The sequence below is a fragment of the Tenebrio molitor genome, chromosome X (genome assembly GCF_963966145.1).
Source record: "Tenebrio molitor chromosome X, icTenMoli1.1, whole genome shotgun sequence".
NCBI lineage: Eukaryota > Metazoa > Arthropoda > Insecta > Coleoptera > Tenebrionidae > Tenebrio > Tenebrio molitor.
In genome coordinates, this window is record NC_091055.1 from 3100479 (window position 1) to 3113637 (window position 13159).

The 13159-nt window shown below is 36.2% G+C and overlaps 2 protein-coding genes across 4 annotated transcripts; one reads left to right on the forward strand and one right to left on the reverse strand.

The window, feature by feature from the left end:
• The first annotated feature begins 582 nt into the window (after positions 1–582).
• Positions 583–4836, forward strand: LOC138139732 (acidic amino acid decarboxylase GADL1). Of its 2 annotated transcripts, none has more exons than XM_069060174.1 (10): positions 583–707; positions 2900–3041; positions 3102–3509; positions 3559–3810; positions 3861–3925; positions 3983–4061; positions 4111–4221; positions 4272–4360; positions 4412–4556; positions 4605–4836. In XM_069060174.1, the coding sequence occupies exons 2-10, from the start codon at positions 2919–2921 to the stop codon at positions 4785–4787; spliced, it is 1455 nt and encodes a 484-aa protein (XP_068916275.1). In that variant the 5' UTR covers positions 583–707; positions 2900–2918; the 3' UTR covers positions 4788–4836. The 2 variants fall into 2 exon arrangements, with proteins under 2 accessions (XP_068916275.1, XP_068916274.1); XM_069060173.1 differs by lacking the exon at positions 583–707 and adding an exon at positions 1974–2145.
• On the reverse strand, positions 2677–12691 carry LOC138139734 (major facilitator superfamily domain-containing protein 12-like). 2 transcript variants are annotated; one of them, XM_069060176.1, is made up of 10 exons: positions 12159–12691; positions 8447–8613; positions 6704–6787; positions 6107–6305; positions 5869–5980; positions 5622–5815; positions 5376–5565; positions 5246–5324; positions 5015–5165; positions 2677–4966 (listed from the first exon to the last, which is right to left on the reverse strand). In XM_069060176.1, the coding sequence occupies exons 2-10, from the start codon at positions 8607–8609 to the stop codon at positions 4846–4848; spliced, it is 1293 nt and encodes a 430-aa protein (XP_068916277.1). In that variant the 5' UTR covers positions 8610–8613; positions 12159–12691; the 3' UTR covers positions 2677–4845. The 2 variants fall into 2 exon arrangements, with proteins under 2 accessions (XP_068916277.1, XP_068916276.1); XM_069060175.1 differs by having other exon boundaries at positions 5216–5324; positions 12159–12523.
• Positions 12692–13159: the final 468 nt, after the last annotated feature.

The following is a 13159-nucleotide window of genomic DNA, read 5'->3' on the forward strand; positions in this document are numbered from 1 at the left end:
ACCAAAGCCAGACAAATATAGGAATTAGTTCTCGACGACTACCTACCATTAAGACATCTTAATACCCTTAAGACTTTTACGACATAACTTTTTATTTTTGGTATGTTTCAGAAATACGTTTTCTTGGGTATTTTAATGCGCTGAACGTTTAGCAACTTGTCCACTTACAGCGAACAGAAACAATATCATTAAATTTTACTCACCGCCAAATGTGGTTACTTCATTAGTCGATGCAAGTTTTTTGCAAATGTAATATGCTTTTCTAATTTTTTAAATGTTGCTAGTTTACTTTCATTGCCGACATGCTTTAATTGTTGTCTAAATATTTCCAAAAAATTTTGAACGTATCTAACTATTATTCATTATCACTACAGTTCCTCGTCAAGACGGTTTTCCATGATTTATACAATGAAATTTATGAAAACAAAGGGCGCCATTAATGTCGCTTCCAAGCGCAGATGTTCCGATATTCAGCCACCGTTATAATGACAATCCGAACACAAAGCGCTAAAGTACCTAATTAATTTAAATATGAATTCACCATTTTTAATTCTTTATAAGTATCACCACGGTGATAGGAAAAATCAAAGGTTAACAGTTACAAACCTATTCGCTTAAATCTAGTTGAAAACGTTTAATTTCATCAGTTTTACGATTTAGAAAACTTATCTATCACTAAGTGTGTGTACAGTGGAACAAAATTAAAGGTTAGCAGTCACAAACATATTCACTTAAATATAATTGCAAGAACATGAGTACTGTTTTACAATTGAATCGGTCATTTTAGAAACATCATCAGTCGCTTAACACTGATTGTTGAGTGTTCATTTAAAAAATATCACAAAACTAATGATGTTTAGAAACCGACCGAGATTTTCAGTCTCTAAGGCCCGGTTGTATAATAGTATATTAAAAGACAAGTTTCATAAGACCAGTCTTGAATCACGAATTCAAGATTAAAAAACGAGTGGCGTGGCCACGAGTTATTTTAAAGAATGAGTCTTATGAAGCGAGTTTTTTATACTATTTTTTGTAATTTGCCCTTTTTTAAACAAAAATGTTTACTTTCCTCGATTTAGGGATTTTTGTGGCGGTTGGTAATGTCTTAATTTTAAAAATGAAAATTAAATCAAGTTTTGAAAGTCGCCTTTTTTTTTATCCAAATTCTGTCGCAAAACACGAATATGGAAGATAATCTTTCATGTACGCCCGCTGAAATACGTGAAATTGCCAAAAATACGGTCGCGAATTTGTTGCCTGATAAATCCTGATAAATAATTCTTTGCACATTTTGTAATCTAAAATGACACGCATGACGGATCAAGCTTTGCCAACCTAAAAATTTTCGTAAAATGTTCCGCGAAATGCATAATGGCTATAAGGACATCCCAGATGATGACGTCGCGTTCGTTAACATGTCTATTAGAGAATCAAAATGGAGGCAAATTACAAAAAGCTTAGTTAACATCGTGTCAGCTAACAACGCGTCAAGTCGGAAATACCCCCATTTGATTGGCTGATTCAAATAAAATGTTAAATATCCTCCAATCAGACCGGGCCTTAATCTCCACAATCAAAGAAAAAAGTGTTGGTTAGATCATTTTACGATAAGAAAAGGCTGAAAAAAAATTTGGGAAATAATTATGTTCGATTGAAATTAACTCATAATTCATAAAGTTTCTAAAATGACTTATTTAATTTAGCCAAGTGCGGATGCAAATTTTAATTGTGTAAGTTAGACCATAACGATTTTTTTGGACATCTACGATATTTACATTCATTAACAAATAATAAAAATAAGGGTCATGTTAAAGTTACCAGAAACACGGTTCTCTGTGGTAACAACATTTACTACTATTTTTTCTCCGACTAATACGCAACATGTTTACGGAAAGCTTCATTAATATTTTCTTTCGGTGTTTACAATGTCTGCCGTAAAACTGTAGTCAATGTGTGTAGTAAAAAACATTTATCAATTCGTGTTATCAGGTATGATTTACAATCTATCTTTTGTCGCAGCTCACGTCTGCTCTTTTGGTTGCAACTGTATCAAAGTGTTTACAATTTTAAATTTCATGACATGTTGTAGAGACTTTTTTGTGAACTACGGACGTGGTTAGAAACAAAATTATATTTTAAGCTTGGGTACGTATACTCTTACTCTATTGTATTACACCGGCAGCGTACAAGTTCAGGTGTATCTGCTACCTGTCAAAGATAACGTATCAACCGACATAAATATGAGGTAATACTGTGTACACTTCACCTGACAACGAAAATATAAGAAGTGTATTTTAATAATGGGAATTAAAAAACTGTTGTTTTTAATGGCCTCATTTTTTATACGCCTTTTTATCCATTTCGGTATCTTTTAGATTTGTTTTTGAGGCCACCGTGGTAAGCACCATAAAATAAATTTTCTTTGTATTTCAAAATTTCTCATCATTTTTACACGATTTCATTTTCATTATTTTAAATATATGAATTTCTAACCACCAGACAACATCTGTTTCAATGCTGACAAGCTTCTTTCGATTTTCCTTGTCATTATCGTGATGTCATTTTTTCTTACGGTACCATTTTCAAGTCTATTGTTTTTTACCAACGCCAACATTAACATGTTATAAAAGAACCGCTACATAATGATTTTTTTGTCAAGAGGAATTAATAAAAAACTCATTTGCAAATATATTTATTTATTGTAACGCATAGATTTAATGCATTATTAATTGTTTCTTTGAAAAATTAATTTCACTTCTCCTCCCGACATCTCTTCGGAGTGGCACTACATTTCAATAATGTGTCTGTCCATTTCGTTTAGTATTTTATCTCTGAAAATTTTTATTACGGCCCTGGAATGTAAATAGTTTCCATTTATTATGCACACGGGTTCTTTTAGTTGTTGAACGATACTTGCCATGGATACATTAAACGTTTTTGATTTTTTGGACCGGATCATTGCCTTAATAAAAGAAGAAAACGTATTAAACCCGCAAGAAACCGATAGGGTCATCGAATATGAAGACCCCGAAGATTTGAAGGTAAGTGATTTAAATATTGGCACATGTTTGTTTACAGTACGAATCTAATTAATTTTGAAGATTAAAATTGATTTCTCCTTGACGGAGTCGTGTGCAAATTTGGACGAGCTCGAGGCGATCTGCAGAAATGTTATAAAATACAGCATCAAGACTAATAGCGGCAAATTTCACAATCAACTCTACGGGGGGACGGATCTGTTCGGTCTTGGTGCAACGTGGTTGTCTGAATCGTTGAATACTAATCAACACACTTTTGAGGTCGCCCCCGTGTTCACTTTGATCGAAAGGAGCGTGATCGAAGAAGTGAAACACGTGGTGGGGTATGAGGAGGGTGACGGACTGTTTTCTCCCGGAGGGAGCATCTCAAACATGTACGGGATGGTCCTAGCGCGGTACAGGCTCTTTCCCGAGACCAAAACCAAAGGCTTGAGCGGATTGCCCACTCTCGTGGCCTTCACTTCCGAAGAAGCAAGTCACTTTTGACGATCCGACCGTGTAATTAGAGTAACCGTTTTAGGGACATTACTCGATACAAAAGTCAGCGCATTGGTTGGGAATCGGTACGGACAACGTGATAAAGATCAAAACTGACGATCTCGGCCGGATGATTCCCGAAGAGTTGGAAAGACAAATCGTCCTGAACAAGTCAAAAGGGTGTGTCCCTTTTTTTGTTAACGCCACCGCTGGCACAACAGTGGTCGGTGCGATCGACCCGCTGGACGAAATCGCGGAAATTTGCAACAAACACAAACTGTGGCTCCACATCGACGTAATTAATTGTCGGGTTCGGTGACGGATCTAAAATTGGAATTTTTTTAGGCTTGCTACGGAGGCACCCTTTTACTTTCTAAAAACCACAGACAGCGGCTAGGGGCATCACACAGGTGAGAGTAAAACTGTATTAGTCATACATTCATTTTTTCTTGTGCAATTTTTACTAGATCGGACTCGTTTGCTTGGAACCCACACAAAATGTTAGGTGCTCCATTGCAGTGCTCAATATTTATAACAAGACAGAACGTAGGCTGGAAATATTTCATTGTACTTATATTAACGGTTCTATTTTTAGAATATTCTTCATGAATGTAATTCAGCTTCAGCAGGATATCTATTCCAGCAAGATAAATTTTACGATGTGTCCTACGACACGGGAGACAAAAGCATACAGTGCGGCCGAAAGGTAAGACTTTCGGGACCTCTCCACCAATCATTATCAAGGACTGTTGTTAGGTCGACGGTTTCAAATTGTGGTTGATGTGGAAAGTCAGAGGGTCGGTGGGTTTTCAAAGTCTGATCGACAACGCACTCGACTGTGCCAAGTAAAAATAAATTCATCTTTGTTATCTGTACGGTCAAGCGTGTTGTTGCAGCTACTTCAAGAACAAGATCTCGAAATTGGAAGGTTTCCGCCTTGTCCAAAAAAATTTTGAGACTTCATCTGTATGCTTTTGGTACATTCCTGCGAATTTGCGGGGCAAAAAAGAAGACGAGGAGTGGTGGCAAAAAATGAACAATGTGAGTTACTGTTGGCTGTGGAAAAACAAATACGACGAGTCTTTGCAGGTGGCTCCCGCAATTAAAGAAAAAATTGTGAAGAGTGGTAAATTGATGGTGGGTTATTCCCCTTTGCTCCATAGAGGCATGTACAACTTTTTTCGCATGATTACCACTTGCCATCCAGTCCCAACTTATTCGGACATGGACTACGTCATCGCCCAAATACAACACTTCGGAGAAGCTCTGTAATTTTTTTCTTGTGCTGTTCTATTATGAGAATAAATACATGAACACAAAAGTGTTTAGTTTAGTTTAATCGGCAGTGGAGTGTCGCTAACGAGACTAAGCCAATTAACGAGACGAGACCGCAAACGTACGAGAGGACGTCTTCGTAGAAGTGGGGGCACATTTCCTTCGGCGTGCATTGGCTGGAAAAAAAACGTCAAGTCGATTTAAAAATTTCGCAAAAGTCATACAGGTTCTGCACGAGAAGTACGACGCCGCCCGATATTAATTTATCCGTGAATGTTACCATGCTGTAGACGGAAGCCCCACCATACCCGTTGACTTTAACGAATTCTGCTGTTAAACACAAACTGGATACCATAGTTGCAGAACCACTTACACCTGCAGCCAGATCGAGATTATTCCAGATATGATAATAACACGACCATTACCTATTAGCGAGGCAATTATGTATAACTGACCGTCCGGCCGGAACAAACTCCCTGCTTTTATCCAAACGCTCGCAATTAGGGCCAAGACGATCCCGACCAGATACACCACCTGTACAATTAATTAACGAGACTACAAGACTGGCTCTTATCTAATCGATACCTTATCGCCGCACCACCTGAATTTCACCAGAATCGAAGTCAAAAATGACGCCACGAAACAGACAAGCGGAACGCTGGCTATTGTTTGCCTAATCCCATCCCCCGTGCTTTCAGAACCAGCTCCTTTTTCATCCAGATACAATGGGATATAAATAAGTGTTAACGTCGTGAATAGCCTCGAGGCCATGTACCTGGCGGAAAAATATTAATTTATAAATTCACAACCGCGCTAATCCTCTTCCAGTACATTAACGAAACCTTGTAAATAATTGATGATTTCAGAAAATGCGTGACATCTTCATTTGTGACCAAACCACTAGAATCCACTGATTCATCTCCAGGGATTGTAGCGTAGTCGGTTTGGTCTTCTTTGGTTAAGGCTCCGCAATAAAAGATTAGCGAAGAAAAAATTCCTATTAGTGTTATAATTAGTGCTATTTCCTGCAAGCGTTGCCTTTCATTCGTCGAAATGTCAGAGGGTTTGTGTCTCTTACCTTGAACTTGTAAAAATCACCAGGTCCGATTTTGTTGGGGTCGTTATCGTTTTTTAAGACGACTAGTGTTATCAAATAGACGGAAATACTGCTGCAAACAGATGCTGTATATCTGAAGCAAGGTTATCGATGATTCAAGTTCGTGTAATTCGCAAATACATTATTAGATTAAGTGGCATTATTAGTAGTGATGCACTGTGTATTAGGTACAGTGATTTCAATGGATGATTCACTTTACCTAATTGCTGTCAGATCAGAAGTGTAAGAATGAGTGGTCGCTATTTCTGGAATAATAGATAAATGAGATATTTGGGTTACAGCCCAGCCTATTTGGAATAGACTTATAACTAAGCCATAGTCAATAATCATCCATGTGTTCAGCGAAGTCGGTTTTAAACAATAAATCAAAGAAAATCCAACGGACACCGCTAATGTTCCTGGAAACATAATGCTTACATGTAAATACATTCAAATAACATTTATTATGCTAATATAGACAGACAAGTTTTTGTAGTTGTGTCAATAGGTTTTTTTATTTCTCTACTTGACAATTAGACTGCCGATTAAAGTGAATTAATACGGCAATAAGACACGCAATATAAACGCTGCCGAAATTTGTCCAGTACCGCGACTCAATCAAGACTTGCATAAATTTCCATGCGTGAGCGATAGTAGATACACAAATTAAAAATTTCTTACAATTGTAATGTATGTGCATATTTATTAAAAAACGCTCGGGGTTAGAGTGGCGTGGAGTGTGGGGGGCGTGGAGGACGAACGCCACTGTCCCCCGTGTACATATAGTGACCGTGAAGATGACGACGTAACGACGCACCTGCTAAATGCCACGCCCTCCGGGCTCCGGTGCGGTCTACGGCACAGCCTACTACGGGAGTAGCCAGAGAGTCTACGATTTGGCCTGAAACAAGCAAAGACTGACATCAGTCATGTCAGCGGATTCGTTGAAATCACCGAAATATGAAATATGTATCAAGCGCTTTCGCGGTTTCTGTTCGCGTAATTGTCCGTGGTGAAAAACTACCAACCTGTGAAAAGTTTTTCACTTAACCTTACGTCAAGCTTCGACCGCTACTAATGTACAAACAAAACATTAAGAAATCGGGCCGAGTGGGTTTACTTTTGGCTAATTTATTTATTTCTAAATTCATGTTTTTGTAGCCGGTTACAGGTTTTAGGTTTTCGATTTTGGCGTTAAAGTCCGAAAACTGGTTTTCGACGGCTTCATAAATTCACCCGAAAACTTTATTTTATGCTGTTTTCGTCTGCGGTCGGAGTTTTCTTGTTAAAAATTTAAATGCCCGCATGAGGTGCAGCAACAGTCGTAAATAAATGAACGTCACAACGCGGAAGACGTTGTTTGTTCAATTTTGACATCACTGTTGTTGGTTTTAGTTTTATATTCTTTGGCGCAACTTGACTTACAACATAAGATTGGCGTAAACTGCTCGACAGCAAAACGAATTAACGACATGGATTCTGCGGAGCGTGTCTTTGTTTAACCATTGGCAAATAAAGAAAATCTCCTTTAATTCGATTAAAATAAAATTCGCTTTTTCGCGACTGGACACAAATTCACTTTCGAAAAAATTGCTGTAACGGTGATTTATCATATAGAACAGTAATTGATCAACCATAAATTCTAAACCGTACGGACTTCCTCGTGTCATTTTGTGTTTTTCAGAACAGTTAACGTGTATAGTTGTATTTGTTTAAATTGTAGGTTACGTTGAACCAAAACAGTTACGTCTTTATTGAATGGTCAGTACCTCATTTAAATCAGGTTGTGGATGGTGACTTCACAGTACTACTTACTTAACGCTGTAAACTGTGTTCTATACAGAACAATCTGTTTTGCAAAATAACCACTTTATCGCCGTATAAAATATGACAATAAAGTATTGTTTACATCCGAAGGAATTTGCAATAATAGGCAATGCGTTTATGTATATTGCCATTATCCTTGAATCTTTAATTCGGGTTTGTTATATTTTAATAAATATTTTGCAGGTGTTCACTTGCTAACCTTGCTACTTCTTTCATGATTTCATTAATAGGAAAGCTTGTAGACACCATCTATCATATGAAAATTGTTACTTATTTAAATGATATTTATTAAAGTAATTCGCCTACAAGATTGACTATTCATATGATAATTAGATGTTTATATTACAAGTGCTCTAACAATTTACGTAACTAAAGCAATAACTACCGCCACTATCATTGTTTGCTAACTAAGCCTTTTGCATAACACTATTTTTAATAATCCGGAATATTACAAAATTCCCAACAATGACAAATAAATTTTTCTACAAATATGGGACCGACAGTATCATTTCTAAAAATTTCTTCACTCTCGAATATAGACCGCCATTATAATGTCTAAAATGTTGAAACCTTGATCACTTTAAGTAGGAAATGATGCTGATGTTTCCATTTATGTAAAGTTAAAAATCAAGGCCTGCGGTTTTCACTTTGTGCACCTCGATCAGGTTTTTTCCAATTACTTAATCGGTCACTAATCAAGTTTGGACCAATTAGGAATGAGCAACGAACTCACCTGTCATTATGAGAGTACCGGCGGTCGTAGCTTCCATTTGTAAAACAATTTGCAGATAAAATAGAGTATAAGAAAACCACATAGCCGCACAGAGATCATTATAAACGTGACCCATTCCGTAACACAATTTTTTCACCCAATCGCATCTCCTTTCTTCGTTCATGATCCTGGAAAAAGAACAGACAAATTTGCTTTTGCCACTTACGTGACTTCATCAAAAGATTGTGACATTCAAAGGGAACGTGACATTTTCAAAATTCCAGATTTTCTTAATCTCCATGGTCGGGACTGTTTGTCATCGACGTGCCAAAAAGGGACAATGGATACGCCCCCGGAGTTTAAATAGCGAAAGGTGTGACTTTTGGGACGTGCGATTTAATGGTAACAAAAATAATGGCACTTTGGGGTGATTTGGATCAAGGCTAAGGGATGATAACGCACACGGGGGTCCAACATATCAAAAAAAAATGTTCACTATGGACAACAATTTTTTCTCTTTTTTGGTAGCGTACTCGCACAAGCTAATTCCGAAATTATTTTTTAGTCATCCCAATAAGTACTATTTGGATCGATTTTAAAAGCCACATATCAATTAAATGTGCATCTTCTAAACTGAAATATCTATAAGCGTGAATATTTTTTGCCTATCACGAACTGTTTTCAAGTAGATAAAGTGATATCACTTTTAAAAGAATTACAGTGAAACTTCCCTATAACGGACACCCACGAGGAGTGAAAAATTGTCCGCTATACAGAATATCTGGAATTAAGGAATCGACGATAAAAAATAAATTATGTACCTACATTATTTACATACAACATGCAATTTATTTTGCAACTTACAAAAAACATTAAGAAAAATCGAAATTACATACTATACAGGGTGATTTCAGTTTTACCGCCCGCACGATAAACCCTTTTAAAAAGTTAGTAAAATTTACCAAACGTTAGGGTTACATTCCCTTGATATAAGGCTTCAAATGTGTGCAATCAATTTTCCCGTATTACTTCATTCAGAGGCATAAAATTAAAAAAATCGATTTCGAGCAAACAAAATTGTTTTTGGACACGCTCATAATTCACAGTTAATTCAAAGAACACATTTATGAAATTCGCATCAAAAGAAATTTATTAGTTTTTGAATTACATATTTCGATTTTAACATCAACAGCGAAAAATGACCAAGATTTACAACTACAGTGTCATAAATAAATACCTCATTGTTGGTAAACAGCCAACAAACGTCTGTTGAGAACTTTTCTAGTAATTCCCTAAAGGGTACCATAAATAACCCATGTCAACCTTTTTTGTGGAAATGACTGCCCAATTTAATCGTATCTAAATTTTGCACTTTAATATCAAATTCCATTTATTTCAGAAACCGGTGATGGTTTCATGATTTCAATGACACCAAATTTTTCCTAAATATTCGAAAGGACTGTGAGTGAAAAATTATGTAAATGTAAATATGTATTTACTTATCTGTTTCATTAAAAAAATTGAAATTTTTACAGAATATTCTACAGCGATACACACTAATTTCTGAATGTTTTGAAATTTTTAAATTGAATAAAAGTGGGTGTTTTCGATCGGGCGGTAAAACTTGAATCACCCTGTATATACAATACATAAACTATGTATGTATGTATTTAAAAAACAAAGAAACATATGTATGTACATAATTATGTTCACATACTACTGTATGTGTGTGTAAGTGTTTGCAAAGTGGCATAATATACCGTATGTCCCCGGATTGAGTTCACAAGAGGAAAAAAAATTGTATTTTCGATTTTACGCAAAAACTTCAGAGGAATAACATTTTTTACTTCATTTAAAGCTTCCATCCGGAATTCGAGAATTCGATAGTGCGAGTCAAACCAACCTCAGCGGAGTGTTTTCTCAGAAAACATTCCGATTTTCTCAGAAAACATTCCTTTTAGCGGGGCTCCTGTCCGCTGTAGAGAGATTTTGGTGGTCAGAAATTGAATGAAAAGGCTGTCTGTCAGCGTCCGTTATTGGGAGTGTCCGCTTTATACAAGAATTTAATAAGAAACTTATGGGACGACGCCGAGGAATCAGAATTTGTCCGCTCAAGGGAACTGTCCGCTTTTCAAGAAGTGTCCGTTAAAAAAAGTTTCACTGTATTATAAATATGTATCACGGAATTGAAAAAATGTAATAATATGAATAGGACAAAAATGTTACAAAACGTTCGAAATTTCGGATGTAACATGGGCTTTTCTTTTTTTTACCTTTGGACTACTACGCCAAAAAATCTCGCTGCTGTCGGTTAGGTGCAAGATTTCATTAAGATATAAAAGAAATAAAAAGAAAATGGCAAGGCCGGTGAAACGCTAATATGATGACAGATTACTGTTGGAATCTAAAATTGGAAGTGAATACAAACAGTGGAAAAAGTAGTGTTAAAATGTTCGTTCCAAGAAGAGAGCAAACGTGCATAAAGAACACATTGTTGAATGTTTACACAACATTTATTCCTCGTTGAGGATGATTTTTCTGTTAGAAAAAAAAAAGGAGTAGAACCAATGTTGATATTATAGATCTTGAGATATTTTTCTCTTGTGCCTAGTGTTTCCTTGAGTGGTAAAAAAAATGAAGGTACCTGGACTTCCGCAAGCAGCTATTAAACATTCTAACATGTATTTTTTAAAACCCATTCACAAAGTCAAATTTTATCAGCCCTGTGCAATTCATTGTTTTTTTTTTCAAATAAGAGATTCTTTAAAAGGAGCTGATTTTAAATTTCCTGTATTATAATTTTTATTATTCCCTTTCTTTATTCTCACCTTCGAATGGACCAACAGCTCAAGTATATGAACGTCAATCGAGTGTAGTCTCTTTCTCTTTAGAAATACTCGATCGATGGTCATATTGTTGAAACTCTCCAACCTTTTATGTCTTTCCCATTATTTATTACCCTTCGCACAGCAGTAACATTTTTATTAGTTACTCATCTATTCTAGTCATCTCTGACGACATTTCGATTGTCATCTGATTGTATTATCATTATTGCACCATATTCTAGCTGAGAACGTCAACAATCACGACGCCTTTTTGCCAGAATTTTTTCTAAAAACTCATTTTGCTTATTTGTTTCAAGTTCAAGTCTATAAGTTTCATTCGAGCATTTGTAAGTGACCATAAAAAAATTCTAGCATCTGCCTTATCTTTCGAAACTTAAAAAACCTTGAATCTGTAATGAGCTAATCTTTGCTTAAATCCAAGTAGACATTTAGAAGTACATAATTAACAATACAGAATAATTTTAATGTTATAATGGTATCTGAATAGTAACAAAAATTGACCTTCAAGAATGAATATTTTTTAATTTCTGAATCGCATATGAGTCAGAATTTTCGGTTTTCGGGAAAAGGTCCGAATTTGATTTTTGAAAAAAGATTTGGGCAGCGTCGAGACTTTGTACGCTACTTTACAAGAGCGAGGCAAGTGTTGATTTGAATTTCGGAGCACGAGAGGAATATAAAAGAGTTCAAACAAGAAATAAATGCAGCAAACAAACCCAAAAATGCAAATGTTACAAAACGTGTGGTGGTAGGCACGGTTGTCAGTGTTGGGCCGCACCTACGAACACAATGGCAACATGCAATATAAATGATTTCGCGAGGGTAATGGGATAATAAAAATAAGTTTTAGTTAGTCATATGGAGTGCATAATAAATTGTTGACTCACCGGAAAATAGGGTTCAAACCCTTCGTGCAACTCACTTACTCAGACTGGCACGCACCTTTCTATAAAGTCTTGTAGGGTTTCCTCGCTGAAATCTGACACCCATAACAGTATTAATTAAAAACGACAATCAGCTCGTATTAGTTTCCCTCCTGACTGAGAACGTATTAATTTACCGTATTAGAGTAACAGTTTAACGGTGAATTCAATACTTTTCCGAAGGGTCAACTTCCTGCCACCAACACCAACAAAAGCAGAGATGTCAGTTTTTGGCGTTAACAAAACAGCTAAAGCGAAATTAAATTTTAGTGCGACCATAAGTTATAATCAAATTTTTAGCCAGCTGTTGGCTGGACATGAATGAAAAACGCCTACCATATTTCCACTGCAGGAAACTAATAAATATTTGATTTGTATATTTCAGTGCAGAACCGGACTGGCCACTTTTGTACACACATATTGCATAATATTTGTATTCAACGTAGTACCGACGTACCGTAAGTTAGAGTTTTTAGAACGTGACATAATTTGTCACTAACACTACTCCCGGCCAACGCAAAGTGGTATCTTTGACATTTCACCTCGCTTTATGGTACCAATAAAGCATAAATTCATTAACCATTATGTCATTTAACGAGTTTTAAATTGAACGATATCACCAGGTTTAATTAAAAATCTGAAAGCGGGCGTGAAAAATCGAAAAAATTCGTCACGCCATTAATTTTTTGGTCTGTTACCCATCGATTTATATTTTCATTTTTACAACTAGTCGCTCATAATGAGACGTTAACAGCAAAAAAATGAACGTCCGAGTTGAATTACCTGAAGATATGATAGCGAGAGGCGACTTAGCATGTTACTTGATGCACGCATGCGCACTCGCGGTACTATAATGCCACAAAACAAGTACATAATAAGTGGGCAAAATAAACTCGAAAGTGAACCAGTTGTAGAACCGGTCTTCACAAAAAATAAATGTAAAGCGTGTATATGTCAACGTCTGG

What these genes read in the sequence shown, in the direction of transcription:
- LOC138139732 (XM_069060174.1), top strand. Translation starts at nt 2,919, where the DNA reads ATGGATACATTAAACGTTTTTGATTTTTTGGACCGGATCATTGCCTTA. An exon ending in CGGCTAGGGGCATCACACAG is followed by an intron (nt 3,926 to 3,982) that starts GTGAGAGTAAAA and finishes AATTTTTACTAG; the next exon opens with ATCGGACTCGTTTGCTTGGA. An exon ending in TATTTATAACAAGACAGAAC is followed by an intron (nt 4,062 to 4,110) that starts GTAGGCTGGAAA and finishes TTCTATTTTTAG; the next exon opens with AATATTCTTCATGAATGTAA.
- LOC138139734 (XM_069060175.1), bottom strand. Translation starts at nt 8,609, where the DNA reads ATGAACGAAGAAAGGAGATGCGATTGGGTGAAAAAATTGTGTTACGGA. An exon ending in CATAATTGCCTCGCTAATAG is followed by an intron (nt 5,166 to 5,215) that starts GTAATGGTCGTG and finishes ATCTGGCTGCAG; the next exon opens with GTGTAAGTGGTTCTGCAACT. An exon ending in GTACTTCTCGTGCAGAACCT is followed by an intron (nt 4,967 to 5,014) that starts GTATGACTTTTG and finishes TTTTTTTTCCAG; the next exon opens with CCAATGCACGCCGAAGGAAA.